This window comes from Brachyistius frenatus, unplaced genomic scaffold (assembly GCF_029030835.1).
Source record: "Brachyistius frenatus isolate BFR_SWC_R1_liver_20210118 unplaced genomic scaffold, ASM2903083v1 Contig_72, whole genome shotgun sequence".
NCBI lineage: Eukaryota > Metazoa > Chordata > Actinopteri > Embiotocidae > Brachyistius > Brachyistius frenatus.
In genome coordinates, this window is record NW_027210671.1 from 1,123,698 (window position 1) to 1,151,133 (window position 27,436).

General features: G+C 40.2%; 1 protein-coding gene across 2 annotated transcripts; it reads left to right on the forward strand.

The window, feature by feature from the left end:
- On the forward strand, positions 1-26,824 carry LOC138626278 (septin-2). 2 transcript variants are annotated; one of them, XM_069707816.1, is made up of 13 exons: positions 11-83; positions 2,518-2,582; positions 5,841-5,896; positions 6,314-6,413; positions 6,502-6,588; positions 7,007-7,130; positions 8,165-8,299; positions 8,972-9,089; positions 21,885-21,986; positions 22,172-22,317; positions 22,493-22,576; positions 22,659-22,716; positions 25,440-26,824. In XM_069707816.1, exons 3-13 carry the CDS (start codon positions 5,870-5,872, stop codon positions 25,503-25,505), a joined length of 1,047 nt encoding a protein of 348 aa, XP_069563917.1. In that variant the 5' UTR covers positions 11-83; positions 2,518-2,582; positions 5,841-5,869; the 3' UTR covers positions 25,506-26,824. The 2 variants fall into 2 exon arrangements, with proteins under 2 accessions (XP_069563916.1, XP_069563917.1); XM_069707815.1 differs by lacking the exon at positions 2,518-2,582 and having other exon boundaries at positions 1-83.
- Positions 26,825-27,436: the final 612 nt, after the last annotated feature.

The following is a 27,436-nucleotide window of genomic DNA, read 5'->3' on the forward strand; positions in this document are numbered from 1 at the left end:
TCCGGGTTTCCCTTCCTGGGCTGGGACAGCGGCGAGAGGCAAAACGCTCCGGTTGATTAACAACATTTCAAAGTTAAGCACAGGTAAGCCACTGGCCAGTTGTTTATTGTATTTTGCTTAACAAACTGTAATGAGCAAGTCGGAGCAGGCAGTGAAAATAACGCCGGAGAGTGAGTTGAAGCCGAGCTGGAAATATGACACCAGCCGCGGTAACAACTGTTGAACGCTAAAAGTTTGACATATAACATTTACACACTTTCATTGCTGTTTAGGCTCAAAGTCGGTTTATCAAACCATTTTTTTTTTTTTTTTTTTTTAAAGAAAAAGTGATTGTAAAAAGCTGCGTTAATTACATGAACCGTCCACATTGAAATGTCATTGTTGATGTTTGGTGAAGTCTGTCTGACAGACTGGGTGTGGTGGACATCAGAGGCCTTCACACACGTTTCAAACCCCTGAGACCAGTCACTGAAGCATTGTTTCATGTTCTCCTTTATTATATGAAACAACTGTCAAAATAAACATTTCCTTCTCTTCAGCTTTTACAAGCAGTGATGATCGCCCAATACCTCTTTTGAACTCCTGTATTGTCCCATTGTCCCAGCTTACTCTTGACATCTGCAGGGAAGCTCCCAGCACTCCTACATATTTCATAAATCACGTTAAATATACACTGACGTCCCTTCCACAGCGTTGACTCTCCCACATTTCCTTTAAACCAATGCTGTGTAACTTTCCTCAACCCTCCATTTGCTTTTTAAACATCTGATTATTCTTTGACCTTTTGAATGCAAAGCTCATTTGCACAAAAATAAATATTGCATGTAGACAACTTAACAATAACAGTGGGAAACAATTCATATTCTTATTATGTGTCTGTCGAAGATGTGGCGGAGGGCCACTATTGAATAATTATCATCCATCTTTGCTTGTGTTTCTGGCACAGTGAAAACATGCATATTTGCCTTCCTTTCTTGTGGAGTGGTGAACTCTATGAGCACGATGGCGGACTTTGTGAGCTGTAATCTCGGGCTGGCAGCCGCCCTTTACTGCAGAAAACAACGTAGCTTTTCAGAGATCGGATTGATATCAGAAAAACAACATCTCTTCGTATCGAAAGAAGTCCCAGGCCCCGTGGTCCAACACCTTCAACGCTCTCTGACCTTTCCCCTTCCCTTGACCTTATCTCACAAACTCTGTCCGGCACAGGAGCGCCAGGGAAGTCATCTGTCTGTCTGACACCTATAAACTACAAAGGGATGTTTCCTCCCACATTACACTGTGGTGTGAATGGAAAAACAAAACTTCATTCACTTTGACAGACCCCCAAGTACACCTGGACTATTGTCTCAGAAGCTTGAATGGTGACGTTACACAGCAGGATCCCTTTATTCACGAGGTTGTGTGTAACCTGGATGAAGAACTGCACTTTAGAAATAACTTTCCCCCGCACAACAACCCAACATTGTCTAAATCCCCAAATGTTATGTGTCCTTAATGCTTTGGGACTAATTATCTCAATAAATCACCAGAAGAAAATGTGTAAATATTTGACAGGTTTTTAAGAGCACAACATTACTTGTTTTGTCTGACTGTCAGCCCCCAAACCAGAGACATTAACTTTACTATAATATAAAAGAAAGAAGAGCAGAACCGCTTCACATTAAACATGCTGAAACTAGACCATCTTTGAAATTTTGCTTCATCGATGCCTTTTTTGATCAGTTGTTGGTGCTTGATTCTCCATCCACTGACATTTCCTATATAAGAAATGAAGGCCAGATATAATCAAACAGAGGGATTTGTGTTGTGATTCAACTTGTGTTAATCAGTCTGTCTTATATCCATCTCTTCATTTAAACATTTGTAATGTCCTCAAAATAAAATGCCAGTTGTCAAACATGAATAGAGACATTTCCTGTCCAGATGATGGAGTTCAAAGGATTATTTGATCTTCACCCATAACTGTGCACCAATATAGAGACTTTTCCCCATCTAAACTTCATACTACAGTCGCTGTGTTTGTATGATATTGTGTTGCTGTATGACTCCCACTTGTTTTTAGTAATATCTGACCCCGTCCCAATCATCATAAACAGTCCATCCGGTGCTTTAAACTCTGTTATAAACAGGCCTGCTGGTTTCGTCGTGGTTGAAAGGCTTTTTCATTCCGCCTATTGTGATTTTTTTTTTTTCCTCTCTGGGCTCATATTATAAAGTGTGTCTAAAGCCACAGCTTAAAAAACACGTATCATATCTTTATGACAGTCCTGTTGCCCACCACCACTACCTTTAGCCCCTGAGGGCCCCTTTATTACAGCCAAGCCCCCCCGTCTCTGTGTTGTTGTGCGTCTATGTGTGTGTGCCTTTACATTAGCCAAACATCACTTTATTATGCGCTATAACTCTGGGGTCCGTCGCTGTTGTCAGTTGCCAGTAAATTGCCATTTTTGTTGTTATGCCACCGAGTTCTCAAAGTCTCCATGGTGGGAAATTATTGTTTCAATGTTTCCAAAGGGTGCAGAGAGTCCATAATCCAAGGAGGGGGGGTGTGCGGACCTTTGACACTGCCTGTCAGGAAGGTGAATAGTTCTACTAGCACTGCTGCCCTGTCATGGCTTCACCCCAGCCAATAAATCAACTGTAAATGCATTGCATGCCAACAACTTTGGCTTTACTAAGATGGCATTTTTCCCTTTTGGCCCAAACTGTTTAATCTCCCCCACGTCTGGCCCATTGATGGCTGTGTGTATGTGTGTGTAAGCAGCTCAGCAGCCTGGCCGATTAAATGGCCATTATTAAGAGAGTGCTATTGAAGTGTGCCTCCCGCCTGTCTGTCCTGTAGTGTTGTCTTTGTGAGATTGCAACTGCGATATTGGAGCGGTTTAATTAATCTGCTGCCGAACTAATGCTGGTTCCCACAGAGACTGACCAGGAGCAACACTAGGGGTGTGTGTGCTTGTGTGGGCTGCTCCATTAGCTCAGATGTTCATTAACAATGAACAACCCAATATCACACCAACGTGTGTAAGACACCCGTCTGTCCACTAGGCGGTATCGCGCCCAGTGTCATGTTTTGCCTAATCAAGGCGTAAAACGTACGTGCATGTGGTTCAGGCATCAGGCAGGCAAAACGTGACACTGACACGGTATCCTCAAGTTGACTGACGGGTACTTGACGCTTCGGTGTGATAATGGGCTGCAATGAAAACGCATTATTAGCTTTAACAATTATTTCCAATGTCTGTTATTCTATTGATTATTTTCTTGATTAGTTGATTGGTCTTTAAAATGTCAGAAAATTGTAAAAAAAAAAAAATTCAACTTGTGTTTCCCGAACCCAGAGAAGCAGTTTTTTAAAATTTTTTTTATCTCGACTAACTGTTTGTAGTCAATATGTATTATCATGTAATGGAATTACAAAATATTCACATTTAAAGTGCAATCAGAGAATTTGGTCTAAAATGAGTCATCGGTTATCAAAATAGTTGGCAATAAATTCTGTGTCAATCAACCAATCAATTAATTATTGGAGCTCCAATTACATCTGCTAAATATTTACCAGTATTGCTAACAGGCATTTAGCTCAAGTACAGCTGTACAGCCTCACGAGCTGCGAGCATGACTGTAGGTTCTTAGTGCTGTTTTGATTATTTATTAATCTACTGATTATGTTTGATATCTGAAAAGTGTTGTTTTCGTTTCAACTCAAGTCAAATTACAGTGATGATACTGTTTTTCAGTTTCAGGGACATTTATATTTGCTGCGCGTCATTAATTATTATTCCCCCTTTGAATGTCCTCATGTACCCTAATGTACTTCCATTGCTTTGATCGGGCTACCTCTTGACGTTCATGACTCTGTAGCCCCCACCCCAGTACTCCTCCACCCTGAAGGGTTGGTGTCCCCCCTTGCCGTCGTGCATGTGGTTGGTCTTGAAATGTAGTCGGGGGTGAGGCACGTGTTCTCTCTCCTGCCCAGGCTGAGCTGCCCTGTATAGGAAAGGCTTCGGGAACCAAAGGGATAAACGGCCATTGTTCTCGCTGCAGGCTCGGTGAAACCACCCTCTGAGTATGAGACATCTCTGCCCAGTTTCATGTTGATAAAGAGGGTTCCCCCTTAACTACCATCTCATACATTTAAGAGTGTGAAATGGTTCCCCAAATGTGTGTTTGGCACATGCCAATGTAGAATGGTCATTTTTAGTTTCCCATGCCACCTCTCTCCACCCAGGCTAACATTACATAACCACAGTACCGTATATCTCCGTTTGCCAGGGCACGGCCACCTGCCTCTTTCTAATGCTTATCACACTCCACCTGTCAAGGGCCAGTGTGTTGGTGATAAAAAGGAGCCTGTTCTTCCTGCTCAGTCATTATGTAGCTAATTTATCAAGTGGTCTTGTTGCTCTGTCGTCTGCTCAGGGTCATAGAGAGGGACAGGACCACGTAAGACCAATACTTTAATGGGAGTCTGGGAACAAACTTGTTGCCCAGCGCTCGTAATCTCTGCTCCTTCCGTGCGATAGTGTTGAAAACAGTGTAGACTGAATGAACGTCTCAACGTGGACTCGGTGTACAAATCTGTTGGAGTTTACAACATAAATATGCTTGTGTTGAAGATACGGGATGTAAAGACAGCTGTGCTTCTTCTAAGTGATATCTTAATGTCGTATGGATGTCTTGCAAAGACATTTTTACACGAGACGGTATACATTTGTTGAAAGCCTGAAGTTTTGCTCTGATGTTTTTACGATGGCACCTGCTAGTTCTTTGGGTTCATTTGGCTTTTCATGGCTATAATAGAAATCATTATACAAAACTGTTTCATAATAATATGTGATTTCTTTTATATGATTTTTTTTTTAGTAGACTTTTCTTTTACAGCAAACATTATGACTTGTCAGAGTAGGGATGCACAGTGGGAATTGATAAAGGCTCAGTTACATTAAGTGTCCCTGGAAGTCCTGACAGTGAATCAGCATACACAAAAGCAGGACCTCCCCTCAGTGGAGTGCAGCCATCATTAATACATCTGTGCTTCACTGGCTGTGGAAACTAAAAATGCCTGCTGTGTAAAAGATCTATGTGTTGATGATTCAAGTACTGCTGCATTACCTAAAACAGCCATTACTGTTTTGTCATTTTTATCCATAATCAGATTTTCTTTTGATGAGCTTTTAGAGAAAATTATATCTGAATATATAGCAATACTGTGATGTTATATTACATATATGAGAGTTGATTTGATTCACTTTGCCCACCCACTACTAATCTAATACAGCAAGTAATTAAACACAAGTCCTTATGAATGGAGTTTTTAAAAAAAAAGCCTAGTTGATAGTTTTGCTGAGAAAAACATGGATCTATGTACAGCTTTGCACTGTAAATTTAGTATGAATATGCTATATGGCACCAGATAATTTAACAGCGATGTTTTCAATTTTTCAGGCTAAAACTTAAAACCAAAAAAGGGCAATAATATGAGAGTCTCAGACAAAAGGGTTAAACTGAATCTGGGAAGAAAAGCTAATCCCGTCTTTTGTGCGTTAGAAAGCAGCATTGGGTGGTTGCACAGTTAAATACATTTTTCTGATCTTCTCTTTATTATGATTTTGGCACGTCAGTCTCCATGAACAGAAGTTGTTACCATGATGTTCTCACGTGCTGGAGATTCACAATGTACTTTATTCATTGTTTAGGCTGAACTTGACATATTAGAATTATACATTTTGATCAATCAATTTGCCTCCAATAACAGATTTGCTACCAAATCAGAGGAAAGTTATTTTTTTATATATATCATTTGGCGCTACATGTCTCCTTTTTTCCACCTATAGGCTCGTCAGACATCCAGTAAACGGTAGCGATGTCTCAGTCTGGAGAGAAAGGGAAGGTGAGTAACAGGCCGTACCTCATCACATCTTTCACTGAACTATGACAGATCCACGGGGTACACGAGAGGGCTCTCTAATAAGGCACTGGTGATTAAGAGTCATGGTACTTGTAATCTCATGCACACATGCTTGCACAAGCATCCAGGGAGGATATCCTGTATAAAGTGAGTGTTTCATGGCTAGGCTTTATTGCCTGTTGGAATTCCTCATTGATATACATCATCATCAATCTCACTGTGAGAATTCACAGAATTATGAATTATGCTCAGTGTAAAGAAGGATGTCGTGAAATGTTAGAAATCCCATAGCACTAACGTTGCAAAATTCTCCTATCTCCTTAGATATTTATTAAGTATTAATTGCAGTTTTGGATCCTCACATTGAACATTTTTTGTGCCTTTTTTTGTGCTCCGTAGTTCCCAGATGCTGCAGGTTATGTTGGGTTTGCTAACCTCCCAAACCAAGTGCACCGAAAGTCAGTGAAAAAAGGGTTTGAATTTACCCTCATGGTTGTAGGTGAGTGGTCACTCTTCTCTTTTACATGTAGACTATATGTTTTCTTTTTGAGAAAATAGATTTATTTTCTATTCTCTTTGTTTTCCAGGGGAGTCTGGTTTGGGAAAATCAACACTTATAAACAGCCTGTTTCTCACTGATCTCTACCCTGAACGCTACATCCCCGGTGCCGCAGGTATGCTCAGCAATGAGCACAGAGACATGCATACACATACACACATACACACACTGTAATAATAGAGAAATGTCTGCTGCAATGTCTCCAGCAGAGCATTATTTCAAGAGGAATGCCGGGAATGCTGCAGTCTCAAAATATGACCCTGCCCTTCTTATGACTTGACTTAGATTAGGACTTGTTCTGGCTTGAAAACAATTATCCAGGCCCTCCCTGGTCACTTAGCATAGATAAGAAAACGCATATCCCTTTAAAATGACAAAACCTATGATTTCATTTCTTTAAGGCGTATCCGCCTCCATGACGCCTGCTGTTATGGCAGCTCGGTGGCGTGTAACAGATCGCACAGCTCGGGCAGGACTTTTTGGACATAAATTTAAAGTATCTCCTGAGTGTTTCTCATGCTTTGTCTCCACAGAGAAAATTGAGAGGACAGTGCAGATTGAGGCGTCCACTGTGGAAATTGAGGAGAGAGGAGTGAAGCTTCGTCTCACCGTGGTAGACACCCCTGGATATGGCGATGCCATCAACAGCCAGGACTGGTGTGTTTATGTGCTGTGGAGGAGTGCCAACAACTCGAGACCTGCCTAGCGTGCTCCCTCATCCTCTTATCCTCTACGACTCCCTTTCTCAAGTTTCATCCAAAACTCCTTAGTTTCTACCTCTCCTCCCTCTGCCTAGATTTCATGTATCTGTGTGTGTTTACTTGTGTGGTATCCTCATGCCAGTGGTGTCAATGTAGACTCCCTCTCCAGGATCTATTTCCTGTTTATTGTCCTGGAATAGCGGTATTTTTACACTCCTACTATAGACGGTCGCTACCAAACAACAAACAAGTCACTTCCTCTTTGCTTTCTCTCTGCATAATTTGTGAATTGTTGCCTTCAATATTTAGATGATTAATTTTAAAAACGAAAGAAATAAAGCCACATTTAATGAGGAATTTGGAGTTAAGGGCTGAGCTCAGTACATTAGTAGTTTCTTTTTGGTATTCAAAAAGAAACCGTAATGGCTAAATAACTTGTTGTTGTAAGAACTGAGATGGCAAAGATCTTGCATGTATCAACAGAATGTCCATACAAACAGTGGCTGTAACTTTACATTGACCACCAAGTTCATTCAATACATTTTAAAAGGTTTTTCAGCACATACAGGAACATAAAACCCTTCAACAGTCCATCTGTCACGTCATAAAACCTTTGTGACAACAGTAATATATCTCCTGACATCTGAAACCACACTGTAATGAGTCCTTTTGGAGTCCGAGAAATTTCTTCAAACATATCATCTCTGTGTTTGATCCTTTGAGACTACTTCCTTTCTTTAATTCTAAAACTGCCCCTTCACATTAAACCTTCGTAAGCTTATGTTGGGCTTTTTAGAAAGTTAAAATTGGTTCCTTGTGTGTAAAGAACATTTGGCCTACAGTTTCTCTTTGACCAGGACGATCCTATAAGACTCATTACTTTTAGGATGACTACAGTACATGATTTTCTTTTCTCAACTGTTTGAAAAACGATGTCATTCTCGGTGCTGATGGAAAAGTATTTTTTTTTCTGTCTGTGTTTGACGTCAGCTTCAAGACCATCATCCAGTACATTGACAATCAATTTGAACGGTACCTCCATGATGAGAGCGGGCTGAACCGAAGACACATAGTGGACAACAGGGTGCACTGCTGCTTCTACTTCATTTCTCCATTTGGACACGGGTAAACAAACAAAGACACAGTTTTACAGGCACCAACAGTGAGCAGAATTACACTCCCTCCAGGATTAAACATTTTTTGCGATCAAAAATGCTCACATTTGCAGCAGATTTTCTCAAAATTGTAATGCAATTTGCTGATTTTTATGTGAGTTGTTTGCAGTAAGAAAAAAGAATCGGAAATTCGGAAAGGCTTGTTTTGTCCCATAAGCCTTCAGCAGAGCTTCTGTGGAGTACGTTTAATGTGGAGAAATCACTGAAAAAATAGCAAGCTTGGTTGATTTTGCACTAATCATTTCGATTGAAAGCGTATAAAGGGATTTGGAAGTTGTATTTCAGTTGAATTACATGTCGACTTTCAACACACAATACCACCAAACATGTTTGAAGCAACCATGGCAGAACTTCCACATTTTGGAAATTTCAAAACAAGACGTCTCTCACTAATGAAGTTACTAGCAAACATTACAGCATTAGTATTTCTGATGTTGTTGTGTCAGAGCTGTTGTTCCGCTTTGTCTCCAAGTGCTGTCATGTAAACTTATTGCATAAGTTGCGTAATGCAGTTGATCTCACTCAGTTTCAAACTTTTTCATCTCAAAACTGTTCCTTCTGTTTTTTGTCTGCTGTTTTTCACTGTGATGTAATTCCCCTACTGTCTCCTTTTCTTTCCCAGCCTGAAGCCTCTGGACGTGGAGTTTATGAAGGCCATCCACAGCAAAGTCAACATCGTCCCAGTCATCGCGAAGGCTGACACACTGACACTGAGGGAGAGGGATCGCCTGAAGAGGAGGGTGGGTTTCATCTCCACACACACACACACACACACACACACACACACACACACACACACACACACACACACACACACACAATTATAATCCAAAGGTGTCTTTTCTTCTCTATATACGGTACATGGAATCATATTTGCTCTAGATTTGACTCTTGGCACAAAGCTGGAATGTCTCCACACTTGTTGTCAGGATGTTACAGACTGTTTTTTTTTGTGTGTCTGTTATGTGCTTGTTTATATCCGATGTATGGTTTAGCCATTACAAAGTAGCTAATCCTAATAATAGAGTAGAATAATATGCAAAAAAAAATATCAAAATCACGTATCCATCTTTATAGGCAGCCTGGTGTATCATACATCCGTGCGTTCCTGTGAGAAAGTACACGTATACTACTCTAGGTAATTAAAGTGATCTAGGGCTTACATTTTTGTGTTTTTGCTGATACTGCCAGATTGTTCAAAAGTACAGGGAGGGGCAACATGCGAGAGGAAACCATGGGAGGCACGTGCGTAGAAAAAGAGGGTTGTAAATGATATAGATGAATCACATCTCATCTCATCCAGCGTCAACCCGTCCCATATACTTCCTGTTGGAGCGGACCCAAGTGTCTGTGCCTGCCTGCACGCTCCTTAGCTTCCCGCTGTCCAGAAGGGGAAGGACAGAGTAGTACCGCACACACTTCACAGCAATGTGTTCAGCTGATAACCTCTCATCTGTGAAATGAGTTAGTAGGATTTTCCTGCTTCTGTTACTCCTTTTCTTTCCTTTTCTGTGTGTCTACTCTCTTACATCCAAGTTGTATGTCTGGATTCAGAAAAGAGCTCATACGATTGGTCAATTTGTCAGTTATATAAAATTATTAGGTAACTATTTTGATAAACAATTAAAAGTTTCAGTCACTTTTCAATCAAAAATGCTGAAGAGGTTTTGATAATATAGCTTCTCAAATGTAAAGATGGGGTGCTTGTCTCTTAAAAAATCCTCAGTTGTGCCAGGCATTTAAAAAAAAATTTTTTTAATGAGGAAGTCATTATCAGACTAATAAATGATGAAAAGAACCAGTGGTTGCAGTCCTACTTTAGAAACATGGCAGACGTATGAAGCATTAGTTGCAACTAACTTTTTTTTTTTTTTTAATGCCAGCCCACTCCACTCTTTCTTTTAATTGGAAGTTCGCCCACCTCCCCACCTTCCTCTTGCATGCCCAGACCTCCCACCTGCCTCTCATTCAGGTCTCGGAGCCGGTGGTCTGGCAGGCGTTGGACTGGTCAGCTGACCGGAGTCCAGCTCTGCTCTGTTCTCTCAGCAGCCAATCGGTTGATTTCCCATTCAAATTGCTTGTGATCACTGATGCAGCATCTTAGCAAAAGAAAAAGTCACAGTTTGACCGTTGAGGACACACTTTTCTTCTTGTACTTCCTAACAAAACAGGAATTAGCATTTGCCACCGTGACAAAATATGTGTTCACAGTATTTGCTCCTGTAGTTTCCGGAGTGCAAGTTGGTCCTGCATCAAAGGTTAAATTCCTGCACTGTGTTGTCCTAAAGGGACCCACACTTGAATTGTACTCTATAGTGTTGTTTTGTCTTGTGACCTTCCTCAAACCTTTTCAGTGTTCCTTTGGTACTCAAGATGAACAAAACCATGTTTCCTGCCACCACTGACCCCCACCTCAAACTACAAAAAAACCCCACGTTTGTTGATTTTCTGACCCAGCTGCCAGCGCTCACCACGTCAGCTGTGTTGATTCGAGATTTTACATAACTTTTATTTATTAAGTTTGCGCATGTTTTTAAATGGGAAATTATAAAAGTGTGGCAGAGGAAATATTAGTACGAGTATCACTGTGATCTGACCTCTTTTCAGCTGAACTGTCCACAGCACTATCGGCACTAACATTGTCCTACATTTTGTTCACATGCTCTGCTGAGTGTTGCATTAACAGACATTTCCCACTATACACAAAGCAGCAATTAGCATGAGAGGTCAACAAAATTGTCAAACTCATGCGCACAGACACACACACACAGTCACAAATCCATACAGTCTAGAGATGAAGAAAGCTTTTTTTGGCACTAAATTTAAGGTCGATTTCTTTAGTTTTTTTTTGTTCTGGGTCCACACTAAAGGAGATCTTACAATTTATCTCAGACCTATTTAATGATAGAGAGTTCCTGGACAAGCCATTATGGTCAGGAAATACAGAGGGTTAATTGAGCTATCTGCTCCAAATTTAGAAATAGCAAAATGTGTCTCTAAGGAGGGCACGTTATTCCTACCATCTCTTGTTTGGCCACAATCTGGGCATGTACAACTTTTATCTTCATCTCAATTTGGGTAAATACTGCAGTGGTGCGTCAGTGCATCCTGGTTTGGAATTTTGAGTTTCAAATTTACAAGGTAGCCCTATTTTGACTTGACACAAAACGCCATTCTTTGGACCGTAAACTTAATAATAACCTGATGGCTTTTTAATCATATAAATAGATAAGGATGTGCATTAATTCCTGATGGAGAAATATTTGGCCATGGTTATCTAATATAGACTCAAGGCAAGAAATGGATATCTGTAGATGTGTGTCTTTGTTGCAAAATAACACAATACACACTACAGCTAAAACTGAACACCTGTATTGATTTAACAGTTAATAAGTTTTTTTCCCACTGCTGAGCAGGCAGGACGAGGAACAACTGTGCTCTGCAGCTCTATTGCAGCTCTCTCTGCAGCACATTGAAAATAATGTAGGAATGAAACATGATGATGGACTAATTTCAGGTACACTAAAAATAATCAGATGACTGCAAACAGCATAAATGTGGTATTTTATGTGCTGACTTTCCTCAATTGTCACAGTAATCTGGTTCCTTGCACATATGGAAACATTGTAAATCATTGTAAGCGTGAGGCATCATAGTGATGCCCATTAATCTCTGTTAAGTGGCTTTCAGGAGAGCTGGCTCGAGTAATTGTACGTTGGATCAGATTAGCTGAAGTGGCTCTTAGGTGTACGTGCATGATTTCTGCTGTACAGTCCTGTACAGTGAAGCGGAGCACCAGGCCTTCCTCTGAGGTCAGAGCACCAGCAGCCAAGAACCTGCCACAAAGCTTAGTGCAGCAGGATGATTGATACCCCCAGTGTTTCTCCCACACAATTTATTAGTTTGTTTTTTAGCGGGGCACCGTTCTGAGCCATTTGTCTCTGAGTAAATGGGACCCAAGCACCCTTCACTCCTTTCTCTTATTATTAGGGGGAAACAGCTTGTACAGAACAATATCAGTTTCCTGCAATGTGTCAAGACTGTTCCACTGACAAGACACAACCTGCTGCCCGGCACAGCTCAGGCTCAAAGCACAAAGTTAACAAACCTCCAATCGTTCACCTTTCATCCCCTTAGTTCTGCTCTCCTCTCACCAAGCCCTTCCTCTCCTGGCAGTGCCTCACTCAGCAGCCTCTTACGTTCTACCTCTGCCTCTTTGTGTCCTCTTTTTTTAATTTGCTCTAATGCCAATTTCCTTCACCGAGGTCGCTGTGGTCTCTGGCTCATAACTTGCCCTGAGGAGGGTATATTGAGTGGCTGATCCTCTCAGTCTGGGACCATACAGTCATATCCTGTGTGGAGCTTTAGTCTCAAAGTGCTTAACTGGTTGTTTTCTGATTGAGAATAGAGGACGGCACACAGCTGGTTCAGACTTGAACCCTGGTGGAAGCAAAAAGTATCTTTTGTTATTTGAAAAAAAAAAAAAAAGTGCTTTTGATGTGCATCCGATTCTTTTCACACGTTTCTGTAGCCAGAACAATTAATTGATTGGTCCTTTTTCAGATGCAAGATTTCCACTAGAGTAGAGGAAGCTCCAACACGAATTTCAGGTTTACATACACTTTACTTAAAACTAAGTATTTTTAAGCTGGATTATTTTGATTCTGTTTTAATGCACCTAAACCAAAAACGAGTCCTCCGACCCACACGAAGATAAAAGTTAGTCAGTTCCTATCCAGAAATACGACCCAGGAGTGTTTTCTAAATGAGTGCCACTGGTCAGGTTTTGGCACAAAAACCACAAAGTTAAAAGTTTGGGAAAAATGATAGTTTGGGTTAAAATGATGAAGTTATGCAACCCTTGTCGTCATGGCAACAGTAAATGCGGTTTTATGGAGCGGTCCGACTCTTGCTAGGAAACGAGAAGTAAACAGCCGTTTCCTGCACCCAGCCTTTAGAAACCTGCATCGTCATGGCAACAGTAAACGTGGTTTTGGAAGTCTGTCCCTACTAGCGGTTGGAAATGGCAAGAGAACAGCGTTTCACAATAATCCTCTGTTGTATCGATCCAACTATATAACCTGCCTCCTGTTTCACAATGTAAAACTCACGTTATATAGACGTCATCTGAACGTCGTCTCGTCTCCGTGACACCATGTTGTTGTTATTTGCTTCCATAAAAGACCTTTGCTGTTTTTAGAGGACGATGGTCTCCGTCAGCTGTCATATAAGTGTTTTGAATTTGCAAAAAAAAAAAAAAAAAAAAAAGGGGGAGGATGCAGTTGTCTTTCCTACAAGCAAAGCTATAAGAGAGTTGAATTAAATCATGAAAGGTTAGCAGAAGCCAACCAGATGCTCTGTGTGATATCCGCTTTTCTTTCGTGTCAAGACTAAAGGCTGTTCTTTTGAGCCAGAGGTCAGTGAGGGCTAGAGAAACCAGCTCCTCCCGGCTTCTCGCACACGGCTGCAGACAGCAGACAATAGTTCAGCCCTTTTTCCTCCCTCCACTCCCTTCTGTTTTCCTCCTTTCTCTGCGTTCTCTCCACATCGTTTGCCACTTCCCTCATCATCCTCATCTCCGCTCCTTTCTTCTCTCAGCCAGCCTCTTGTCCTTAACCGTCCATCTCTGCTCACTGTCTCCCATCCAGAACCCACTCTCCCTCCTGTTTGTCCCCTCGGCTGCTATATTTTACTCCCAGCCAGCCACGGTCAGTTTTCCCCTCATTGTCTGCCTGGTCTCCCCCAGCTGCCCCACCATACTCCTGCTCTGTGAACCAGCGCTATACTGGGACACATTATCAGTGCTGGACTGCTCTTAAATGGCAATAACAGAAAATGGAGCAGTTTTAACACAAGTTAAAGTCCAGCAGTCAGAGTTACGAAAAGGAAATTATGATGCAGGTATTTGCAACTGATTTAATTATGCGAGTTAGATGCTCAGCTCCATTTTTATTAAATGTTTCATGGTAAATGTTTAGGCTAGTGCCTTTATTAGTAAAGGTTGAGTGGTGATTACTTCATCTTTAGTAGTGTGTGTGTGGGGGGGGGGGGAGTGTGTGTGTGAGAGAGTGTGTGTGTGAGAGAGTGTGTGTGAGAGAGTGTGTGTGTGAGAGAGTGTGTATACATCTGTGAGAGTCCCTGGTCAGCTTGTGCTCAGGTCCTTTTCCTGCCAGTGTTTCAAACACGCGGATATATTTATTTTTCTGCCCTCCAGCGGTCATTGTGCCAAGCCATGCTCCACATCTCTACAGATTTTAAAACAATAAATATGCAAGTTTTTTTTCCCCTCATGGAGCGAGCAGCTCCGTTACACACAATCCTCTGTTCTCAAGTGAAGAAAGTACAAGGCGACTGCAGTGTGAAAACAGCAGGTTTCCTTGTTCCAGGGCCAACCTGTAAAGATGCTTTCCGGACTTAGCAGTGCAGCTAAAGAGTCACTTATTGCTGTTGAGGTCCCTTTTGATTACCAGACCAAGTCACAAAACGTGATATGTGGTTGAAATCCTAAACTCACACTATCCCCTTTTAAATCTCACTTAAATGCCAGATTACATGAATAGCTCAATTCTATCTCCATACTCTTTGATCAGAGGGAGAGGTGGGTGGTCTTAACTGTACTAATACTTAGCCCAGACAATAGGACTGTGTGTGTGTGTGTGTGTGTGTGTGTGTGTGTGTGTGTGTGTGTGTGTGTGTGTGTGTGTGTGTGTGTGTGTGTGTGTGTGTGTGTGTGTGTGTGTGTGTGTGTGTGTGTGTGCGCGCGCGCGCGCACACCTTGATCATAGTTACTTATATGATGCCTTTGCGTTACCACAGTTGTAGGACTTCCTCTGTATTTTCCACCAGAACCTCCTGTTAGAATAAACCCAGCTGTTCTGGTCCGGTCTGTTCTGATCTGGACCGACTGACTATATTTGGGATGTGTTTCTGTGCATGCATGCAAGTGCCTTTATTCCTGTGAACAGAAATGTATTGTTCTCCTGGTGCTGCTGCAGGTCAGAATCAGTCCTGGGTTGGTACTTTCAGGGAGACGTCAGAGGGATTTGCTGTGTAGATGGTTTGAAGGAAGGTCGGAGAGGCAGAGGATGTGAGCATATTTTTTTTTTTACCTTTCTTGCCAGGCTGATTCACTGACCTCCTGGAGCTTTAAAGCATCACAAAAAACATGCGAGCTTTTTTCCAGTCCTGATGCTGGATAACAGTACACCAGTTCACAAAGTCAGGCAGCAGTTTGCTATGCGTGTGTGTGTGTGTGTGTTTGTGTAAGAAGCTGGTATGAGGTCTAAATCCCTCGGACCCCCCTAGATCAGGTATTGTCGGGGCTCCCTAACCCCCTCAGACTCCCTGCAGGCGGGAGAGAGCCGGTTAGTTGAAAGGCGTTTCCTGGCAAGAGAGAAGCATTTGTTCTCGTGTCCTGAGGTTAGCAAATTAAGTTTGGGAAATTAAAGAATAGTTGTAGGAATCTAGCAAGCAGTCATCTTTCTGTCTTCATTTTGCCAAACCTCTGTTTTGTAATCTTGTAGTTGAGGTATGTAACATGTGTTCAGTACTCATCATCCAGTGTTTCTATTCGTTGGCAGATTTACCAAAGAGTCACACTTACACCTTGTGTGGGAGGCTGACTAAATTATTTTTTGTCTTGTGTTGCAGGTTGGTTGGTCGGTCGGTAGAGTGACCTTCCTTTGTTCTTAAACATATTACAGTCTGCAGTTTACAGTTGAAACTTTAGGCAAGGCTAGTTTATTTATATAGTGCCATTCAGACACAAGGCAGTGCAAAGTGCTTTCCAAAGACACAGAAATAAATTATAAAGATCAAAATTACATTTAAAAGACAACGGAAAAACAAAACGGTTCAAAGTATTTACTGAAATACGTTAAGAATCAGACATTAGGAAGAAATTAAAATGCCTTTCAAATAGACAAAAGAAAAGGCTTTAAACTGCTCGAGACTTAGATTTACAACTGGAGATGCTGGTACTCATCACAGTCATGTTTTTAATTGGTGTGGCCTTGTATTTTATGTGGGAAGAGGTCATATTTTTTCCTGTCCAGAATAACTCATTTGACTTCGTTTATTGGCTTGACAGTTGGATTTCATCATCAGACCCACTGGTGCTCTCTTTTTCTCAGGTTTACTTTGATCTTGTACAGACTGAAGATTGATGCTTTAGCTGCTGTAGGACGGTTCTCCTGGTGTGATTTAGTCAAATATAAAGCTAACATATGGAGTTTTACATTCAATTGTCAAAGAATCTGTATTATGTTAATTAATTCCATACTTGCTTTCACTTCGCTCCAACATAATAGCCAAACCAAATTTCTGAGCTCAAAATTGTAATTAATCAAGGTTTGGCTTTGAATATTTGTGACATATCTCATCTTGTGATAAATGTATTCTTTCGATGATGGCCTAAAAACAATAGAGAACTGCTGTGTAAAACAGAGCCTCTTGTCTTTTTAACTGGAAATCAATACATTTTCAATAAATTGAAAGTTAGCTGGGCTGGTCTTTGCTTCAGATGAAGTAACTCTCATCTAGTGTTTTTGTGGGGGGGTCTACAGTTTATTTGCCAAGTGTAACTGTATACATCATTTTGAAAATGTGAGGTAATTAGGCGAAAATGTAAAGAAGGAAATGGGTATAGCAGCACATAGAGAATAAATCTGTAACCAGAATAAAGTTAGATTCTTTTTCAAATCGTCCCTCAATCCCTTTCATTCAAAAGTCTCACTTTGATTGTAACTTTTTATTATTATTGAGTATTACCAGTTGACCTGGATGGTTACATATCTCCTGAAGTTAACTCTTGTCTCTGAGGAGCAGAGATTATGTGTCAAAGTACATGCTTGTATTTAAAGGTGCAAAGTAATCAATTTATTTTGTTCAGTGATCCACAATAGGTCCACACACGAGACCTACCGCAACCTCATAAGGGACACAGAGCACTCTCCATGACTGGGATTTTCCTTTAATGAATTCTCCATTCTTGGAAAAAGAGGGCCCCCGTCCCTTAAACCTCATAACAAGCAGTGTCCCACCGGTGGTTCGACTATTACAAACTTTGTTCCAGGCCGTGTTCACTTTCTCCCAGTGTCAGGACCAAGATGATTTTGACAGCCTAAAAACTGCTTACGGAAAAACGGAAAATCGGTTAAGGTGTTTTCTTCTTATGTAACGAGGTTTAAGAGCAGCTGAAATGGTCACTGCTGAAGCTGGCAGGCAGCTGTGAGGTTACATAAACGTTACGTAAAAGTGCTGCTGATCTGGTCCCTGTTCTTTCAATTCTTGCTCTTCTCAATCAGGGTTGATTAGTGCCGAGATGCAGTTCGATTGTTTGGTTTGGTTTTTTTCTCTCTCTGTCAGCATTGTTGATTTCCTGAGAATGCTCTGGTACATGTTTCTACTTCCAAGTATTGTTCCCTGTTACAGTTTTAGATTCATGGATATAAACACCATGCCAGGCCAGAGGACACTGAGCTCTGTCCTCAACAGTCACACAACAAATCTGAACAGTTGAGAGTGTGAGTTTGTGCATGCAGTCACCTGTTGAATGTCAGAGCTGCAGTGTTCACCACAATCCCTTCTCCTTTTGTTTCTTTGCTCTTTTCTTTGGCAGCTATTTGTTTCCTTCCAGTGATGTTTGTCCAGGACTCATTTCTCACTGCTTAGCAGGTGTTTGAGTCATTCATGTTTTTGTGGGTTCTCTTATGAGCGTGAGCAGATCATGAAAATATTATTCCCTGTGCAGGTTGATGTGTTGAAACTGTTGATGCCTGTAATGATGGGTTGGCACCTTGTTTCATTGTGATAGGAGGTTTTGGTTCAACCTGCTGTGTAATTGCAGAAAAACTGCTTAAGCCACATCTCCTATCACTTCGCCCTGTGTAATTATATCTATGTATAGACCTACAGGTGTGCTATATTTGGGCTACAGATAACCGCCATAGTTTCTTTCATAATACTGCTATTCTTAGAACTGAGTGAGCCTGACTTTTCTTTGCACTGTAAAAACTTTGGATTTATCCAACACAAATAATTGTATATTTAGATTTTAAATCTAGTTGGTCTTGTTTTTAGTCTAAATGGACATTTGATCATTTATCATTTGACTTAATTTAAGTAAATATAATTTGCCTTTTCCTGATGAGCAAAGACAGACTAACTCAAAGACAGATTTACTTTTAACTAGATAAAAGGAACATGTCTGAAAAATGGGCACTTTAAGTCTACAGAAGCCTTATTTTCAACAGTATGTCTTGAAACTATAATTAGTAGATCTATAAGACTTCAAGACTGCATTCAATTGCCAATAAATGTTAATGAACTTCTGAGGTGGCCTTGATGTTAAGAGCAGATTGCTCAATAATATTAAGCTCAGTGGTTTTGATTCTTGTTTCCTCCGTCCACATGCTGAAGACACTGCATCCTCCGATGTTCCTGATGGCACGCAAAACTCTGCTGTGTGCGTGCGTGTGTGTGAACTTTGATATTAAATTAAATATAGGTTTAGGCCTACCTATTTCAAGATTAGGCAACTTTTTTCAAGTAAATCTCCCGTATTAAGTAAATTCTCTTGCTCTTTGGGTTTTATTTTTTCAGTTTGCTAAAATTAAGGTTTAAAAGTTAAATATTGAATTAAGAATTATTTACTGATACTGTTTTATTTATTACTGTCTCAATTACTTTAATCTAAAACCAGCATTGTTTACTTATTTCAAACCTTTAAACAATTATCGGAGCTGCTTATGTCTAGACTGGAAGCATCTTATTGTAAGACTTCTAGTGAAGTAAAATTAACTAGCTGCATGGACATTTCATTTTGTTTATATTCAGTCATTATCTTCTTCAATTCAGTGTTTTTTTTTTTCTTGTGTTTCGGCCAACTGTGGGAATACATGTCTGGCATGATTCACCTGCAACTTCTCTCATTTATAACCCATTTTCGAACTGAACACCCTCCGCCCTCACACTTATCATAACCGCCCGACATGGTGAAATATTTCCACAAACAATGCTGCATATTCTGTGAGGTGAGCCAGAAACATAAGGCGATAAATCTTTGGCTTCCTTTTCTAATTAACAGTGAGGGAGAGTCTTGTGTGGCATTGTTTGTCCCCTGACCTGGCAGCATTAAGCGGACCTGCCCGGCCAACCATAACAGCACAGAGAGGGGTGTGGGTTAGCAGTGCATTATAGGCCGGACAGGATGATCATAAAATCAAAATGGCTCCCACTGCCAGCAAACCCTGTGCCAACTAAAATACATGACCACGAGGAGGAGAGGCTGGTGTAACATTCGGGATTAGGCTGACATTGTTTACAGTAAATCAGCAGGAGACAACAGGGATTTGGAGAAGGCATGTGATGATCCCCGAGAGGTCTTGATTATAGGAGTCAGGCCGTTCTAAGCACATGTTACAGAACAGAATAATTCAGGTAAACAGCCATTTTGGATTAGTGAGGTCTGGAAACAGATGATGGCAGACAACAGACTTATGAATGTGCAGTGACCAGATGAAGCTTCTGGGTATTTAATGGTAGTGTGTTGTGCGTTCTTCATCGGTTGTTCATTTAACTGGTTTCTCGGTGGTTTCCAGTTATATTTTTCCTGTTTTTGTCACTCATCTAATCTGAATTTGTCTCTTATTTTCTTGTGTAAATAGATTTGTTGTTTGTTTAATTTTTTTCCTGCCATTGTGTCACACGTGTTTATTTTCCCACTGAGTGCACAGTTTCCCAAAAGTCTTCATGCGCTGCCCCACCAGAGTAATGTTTATCCAGCCTCCACGTTGGAGGGTTCTGAATATCGTATGTGTTTGACTAAATGAAGGAAAAAGAGTCTCTGGCCCGATGTCGCGCTCTCTTCCGAGTCGGCAAAGCCTGTTTGTTTTTAGATCTGCTTCCACAACAATACCCGACTCTCCCTGACAACACTATCTCACACATACTATGCACAGAGCTCACTGAAAAAACAAGCGACAGCCATAACAAGGACTCCAACAGGAGCTGCGCTCTGTAGGAAAACCTGCGCTCACTTCCCAGACTCCTGGCTGACTCACCACTGTCCTGTTATACACCACAGTACATGAAAGTCCCCAACAAGTCAGGAAAACAACGCTTGACATTTTTTGGCTCCATTTGATAAGACTACATTGTGGATTTAAAAATTGTGCTTTTGCGAAAACAAAAGAAAAATGCGGCTTTGATGTTTAGAATAATAAATACTGACATCTGTCCCCGTGGTAGCGGTGAAAAAAGCTCCTTTGTTTTAACTTGTTTCTTCACCGGTCGGAGCAGAAATAAAGGAGCGTGAGGACTTTGTTTGGGGCTCTTTCGGAACTTGAATGAGCAGTTATTTTTCACCTGTCTACCCTTTCTGTCTCACCCCCCCCCCTTTTCCTCAATGGGGGGCTTTAATTAAATGTGTTGCTGCAACAACAGGTACTTACTCACCCTCCTATTACTGCATAGAGCTCTCTTACTTTCTGTTCATGGGTCAAAAAGGCAGCTATTATATATTTCAGTCCCTCCAGGTATATTCTCAGTTGTTGTTTTTTTCTCTTGTGATCAAAAATGTATCTTTTTTTTTTTTATAGCTTCTTTTCTCATGAATTACGATGCAGTTTTATCTATTTTTTGTGAAGCAAAATTGCTGTACCTACAAAGTGTTAAAGGAAAAGTCATATGGAAGCACTTTGTGTGATGATAAGTATACTACAGCTCGAAGTGTGACAATTCTTAGTCTAATTATCATGATAGGACCACATTTCCCATCCAGCCTGTCACTTCTGTTTTGCGGGGGTTTTTCTGTTCAACTAGCATGCATTTTTGTTTTGATGATGAAAGGCTGAAGAGCTTTGCTGACTAAATGAAGAGGCACTTTTGTTAATAATACTTTCAGCAGAGCTTCTGTTGAGTAGCTTAATTGGGGGGAAATCACGGGAACTTTGGAAAATTGTAAGTTCCCACAAATTAATTGATTTTGATTGGTTGAATTAGTTATTGAATTCATTACTGTGGTTGCGTTTTCCTGCACGGACTGATATCTAGATAAATTGTAGAAGCTTTTATGCCTTCATGGAATCAGCTTCTGCAGTTACGAGCTGTATTGACATCCGATTCAGGTTATATTATTTTAGTTAAGATGAAAAGTTATATGACAAATTAAATTGCACCTCGCTACAAGTAAAAGAACAGATGCATGGGGAAGTAAACATTAAATACATTATCATCATCTAAATTATGCACATTGAAGCACGACATGCAAACATGCAAAAAAATGTAGTGCTTTCTAATAAAAGATATCTTGAAGGAACAAGGTACTTGTTGATCGATGTTTTGCTGTAATTTAAATGAGTTGACTTTTTAGATCATTGGTTTTTCAGACTGATAATAGAAAGTCGTATCTGCAGTGACACATCTGCTCAGCCATGAGTTGGGTTTTTTCCCCCCTGTGCAGTGGGACAGGTCAGGAGGTCACGGTGAGGTCACCACACTGCCTCTTCATCCTGTTTCTCTTCTTTCCACCTCAGATCTTGGATGAGATCGCAGAGCACGGGATCAGAATTTATCAGCTACCTGATGCCGACTCTGATGAGGACGAGGAGTTCAAGGAGCAGACCAGAGTCCTGAAGGTGAGAAAGGGACACTCGGGTGATGTCAGCTGTTACAAAACTACGTCAGACATTGTCTGTTTAGTGATAAAAACTGTTCTCTTCCCATTCCTCCTCTCGTTACCTTTATTTTCCACGTCTCTGTTTCATACCCCTTCCTCTTGTTTCTCTCTGGTTATCCTTTGACATGTAACATCCTTTCCCAGGCAAGCATTCCCTTTGCTGTGATTGGCTCCAACCAGCTGATTGAGGTGAAGGGCAAGAAGATCCGTGGTCGTCTTTACCCCTGGGGAGTCGTAGAGGTGGAGAATCCTGAGCACAATGACTTCCTAAAACTGCGCACCATGCTTGTGTGAGTAATCTTGGCAATACAACTTTTTAGATAATAGGATTCTGAGATGGAAACTCATTTAAAACCTAAACAGAACTTCTTCCTTGTTAGGTTTGTGGCATGAGAAAATAGTTTGAAGCAGTCCTCTGCTGCCCTCTAGTGTGTGAGGATCTGATTGCATGTCTGTCTATCGCAGGACCCACATGCAAGACCTCCAGGAGGTAACTCAGGATCTGCATTACGAGAACTTCCGCTCAGAGAGACTGAAGACAGCTGGCAGGTGAGATGCTGTTCAAGCAAAAGATGAGCCTCTCCTGTTTCAAGGAAGGTTATTAACATTTAATATTTGTTTTCTGCTGCAGAGCTGTGGATGAGGATGTGATGGATAAGGACCAAATCCTGCTACAGAAAGAGGCAGAGGTAAGTACATACAGCTGCAGGAAAGTTGTCTTTTTCTACTCTCCCCGTGTGCAAAAATGTTGTCTTAATTTAGTAACACGTGGATAGCTGTACTTACCAATCTGCAGAATTCAAAATCAGACTGAAGGATAAATTCAGACATTGCAATTTCATTTTATTATAATACTCACCAAATTTATGATAGAACATTATTGGTCACTGAAATCATTCCTCCTCTTCTTACTGGTTGTAATGTGTTCCCTTTAAAATGCATGTCTACTGTAATAAATGAAGAACACAATCTACAGTCCTTCTATTGCTCTGTGCGAAAACAAAATATGAAGCGTCAGCAGTTTGGGTTGCAGTCTTTTCAGTTCAAGGTTTACTTATTCCTGTGTTTAATACGAAGCCCCTGTATTAGTGCTTCTGCTTAAACAGCTCATTAAACCTTTTTTTTTTATGTGAAACTTTAAGTACTCCCGACCATTTCCCAAACCTCACAAGTGTCAGTATAATTTTTAAATGCTTTTTTTTTTTTTTTTTTTTAACCCGTCATCTCCGAATGACTTTGAACTTGATTCTGTAGCCAACGCGTGTTAATGAAACGCACGTCGGCACTGTTTTTTTGTTAAAGTGACGGAAGGCTGGCTAAAATATTGTTTTACCACAGAAATCATAAATACGCCAAGCTATAAATGCAATGCAATGGGCAGCACATTGAATTTTAGTTGGAGGTATCACCTGAGCCTTTCAATCCTGTCAAGAGGATTACAGAAAAACTACCCTTGGTGGAAGGGTATAGCATTAGACAAAGAAAAAGACATTAAATTAAGCAGTAGATCTGAATTAGGCTGTAATATTACCACGATTGTATACATATCTGGTGGCTGCGGTTGCTGATTTGCACATCATAGAAAATATGCTATTGGCCTTGGTTGAGGTCTCCGAGTACCCTTTGAGTTTACCTCGGGGACCACAGAGCATTCATGTCGTCGGACAAATAATCTTTTTCCTAATTGCTCCTGATTGCCCTGTTTGTTACTGCTGCAGTGCACTATAGTGTAACGGGCGGGCTGCAATCAGAACTGTTTGTAAACAACTTGCCCAGGCAGGATATGCCATCACTTCCTGCTTGGATGTCCTGGCCCAGTTTAATGGTGGGAATGACCTCGGTAATATGAGGAGCCCAAAACACAAAGCTGGAGGGATGGTGGTTCCTTTGTTTACATGCTGAGAGGTTTACTGGGAGGAAATATTACAATAACAACTGTTACCCTGATTCTTAATTATTTCCCTTGAAGGAGGTGATTAGTAATTGTTCTTTATTTGAAAGGTTCCTATATAGAGCTATTACTTTTGTAATATAAGTGGCAAATTGAGTCAGAGCTCAAGTGCATTAATTCAGATTATTTGATCATGTCAGTGCACAGCGGGTTGAATGTGCTGAATTGTCAAATTTGTCTTCCTGTGTAGATTTTAAATTACAGGCCAATTTAGGTGACGGCTACTGAAATCAATACTATTATATACATATTATTATATAATGTATTTACCCTGCAGAGTAATAATTTGAATATAAAGTTGTTACACAATATTAATGTTATTAATGTCATTAAAACAGGACATTATACTATATTTTGAAAATGCAAGTGTAATGGGGAATACATGTAATGAAATATTGAAGAAATACAATGACATTAAGACTGGAGTTTCACATACATTTTTAATTTTTTTATTTTTACAATTACATGTTTATATTAACTGAATTTCGTTCAGTAGAAAAAATACTGTTGTACTATGGAAATCAACAACTGTTTAATGTCCTGGCTTTTTCCCCAAAATAGAATGAATTGAGGTGGTACACTGCAACGCTGAGCTTCCAGTCTCAGGGATAAGTTTTCTGTATAATTGGTGCAAGTTACAAGTACCAATACAGTCATTTGTAGGCATTAAAGGAAATCATTAGGAAATTGCTGCAGACTTAAAATAAAGCATTAACCATGATTCCCTAAGGCAAATGATCATACCTTATCATTTAGTCTTCTTAAATCTAGATGTAATATAAGAATATTGATGACAAATAAATATAAAATCTGTGTTGATGTTTAGAGTGATATTAAGTTTAAACATTCACATTTCTCGTCGATCTTAAATCTAAATTTTAATTGCCGAAATTATGTAGAAATATGGAGACATCAGCCTTTAAACTGTCTAGAAAAATGTTGATTTGTTTTACCAAACCACAAGATATCATGGGAAGGAACTTAAAATAGTTTTGAGGGAAAACATCCAACATGAACCGTTTGCAGTTTTGTCTTCAGCCACAAGGAGGCGACAGACATTAAAGAAATCTTCAGAAGAGTTCATGTTTATCAGAGAGCCAGGATTACAGTTTAAAATGTGAGCACTCATTTCACCGGTAGAATTAGATTATATACTTTTTATGCTTAAATCTCTACTTTTACCTTTAACATTTATTTACCTTTCAGCTGTTAATTAATTTATTGTTTGACGTTGATCTCACGCTTCATAAATTTGTAAACACTTTCTTCTATATCCTTTACAGCCGATATGAATATTGATGATATCATTATTAAAATTGAAACCTTTAGACTGTCTTTTTGGAGACATATTAGTCTTACATGAATACCATAACTGAAACTTATAAAAGGGAAAATGGTAATGTTATTATTTAAAGAAACTCTCCATTCATTTCTTTCTTTTTGTTTTTTTTCTCTCTGTAGCTGAGACGCATGCAGGAGATGATCACTCAGATGCAGGCACAGATGAAGATGAAAACAGACGAGTAAATTGGTCAGAGCCAAAGGGAAGACACACACATGTACACAGTGTACACACACACACACACACACACACACACACACACACACACACACACACACACACACACACACACACACACACACACACACACACACACAAACCCTTCCTGCCACCTCCCTGCAGACCCACAAGGAGCCCAGGTATCCAGGATTACATCATCTTTATCTGCACACCACCAGCACTTCTTCTTCTTATTCCCTCCAAACATCCATCCATCAGCTGTTCTGGAGCTCCACACTGATGTTTTTTCTTTATTTTTAAGTGGTGTGAACATGAAAACGTTTGAATACTGGATAATTATAGTTGACATTTAGCATTTGATCTTAAGTGTCGTCCACACAGCTGCCAGTGACAATGGTACTGAGAGGTTATGCATCATTATGCAGCATGTATACAAAAATGTACGTTTGGTTCGAGTCCAAGATTAAGGAGGCACCGTTTGCCATCAGGTTGAGACTGAAATGAACATATTTCAGCTTAAAGATAGAAAACATTTCCTTTTCATGTTTTCTAATGGCTCCTGAGTAATTCAGTAGCCCATCACTTTTACCTCCGGATGGTTTTAACCCTTCAGCTGCTGGTTTGCGCTTCAGTCTGATAATGCCATAAGTATGAATATTACCGCCGTGAATAAAGGTACGTGTAAACTGTCCATGTTCAGGATAAGGGAACGCTGTTATGTCTGATTTTCCAGAAAAAAAAATTCTAATTGTGTTAAACTAGAAACTTTATTTTGTAGCCAAAATGAAAAAACTAATGCTACTCTGTTATAAAGGGAGAGAACCAGACTTTAGGATCATGTCATAGTGTTAGTTTAATATTTATCAACACTTATCTTAATGTAAGTGCCAAACGACAACTACAGACTGAAAACTAATGCAATTATTCAGTCCTGAGACTTGATATGTGCCCATATTTGCTTCAGCGATGTCATTTAACATGTAAAATGGGGTGTTTGTACACTACATGTGCAGTTTTTCAACTTACTGTATTCACGCTTTGCCATTTAAATATCAGATGCTTTATTATTGAACTTGTGTAACTCCCTCCGTTCTTCTGTGAGCAGCAGACTAAACATCCTAACTTCTCTAAGCACTACCATTTACCGGTGCCGTCACTCACGTGCCATCTTTGTGTTTTTCTGTCTTTTGCTCGCAAATATGTCTGTCGAACTAAAGACAAGCATAATTATTATTTCTTAATCATGTGTCATTAAAGACTTGTTTTAGGCGTCAACATTTTTTTTTTGTATTTCTCTCGAATAAAACCTGTTTAGAGAACAAAAGTTGGCATTTGTTGAGTCTGACGTTACGTTTGAATGACATGTTTCTTCAGTTTTTGGAGCATTTTTAGCCCTCGTTAGCGTTAACGGTAGAGATACAGACACAGTCGCAAACATCTATTTGTTTTCTTTCGGTGAGCAGCATCACACAAAACAAAAAGAGAAAGTATGTCAGCTCTAGCTTTGATATAACCCTCGCTGATGTGTGCCTCGTTTTCCAGCTCATAGGACCGAGCTTAATAAAAAATTGCATGAACATCCATCCCAACAGTGACACACGTGATCACAGTAGCTTGATTTTCTTCAGTTCATGGGTGAGTACTTTTGTTTCTGGAGTTTTTGACATAAAATTTACCGTAAATGGTGAGATAGATATTTATGTCATTGTTTACATTTATTGTTTGGATACATGTTAATAGGAACAAAAACCAAGTGAAGAGATATTCGTGGAAGACGATGTTTTCTATGATCAGTGTTTTGGGGAGTTGTACGTACCAAAATATTTATATTGAATGTGAGGGCAAAAATCCTCTGCGGGATGTTGGGAAATAAAATAGAAACGCTTCCAGCGATTTTTCAAAGGGAAACTTGAAGCTCCAGAAAGTTTGAGTGTTG

Excerpts from the sequence above, each read along its gene's own strand:
- LOC138626278 (XM_069707815.1), top strand. The coding sequence starts at position 5,870 with ATGTCTCAGTCTGGAGAGAAAGGGAAG. Across the intron at positions 6,414-6,501 it reads ATTTACCCTCATGGTTGTAG|GGGAGTCTGGTTTGGGAAAA; the intron begins GTGAGTGGTCAC and ends TTTGTTTTCCAG. Across the intron at positions 8,300-8,971 it reads ATTTCTCCATTTGGACACGG|CCTGAAGCCTCTGGACGTGG; the intron begins GTAAACAAACAA and ends TTTCTTTCCCAG.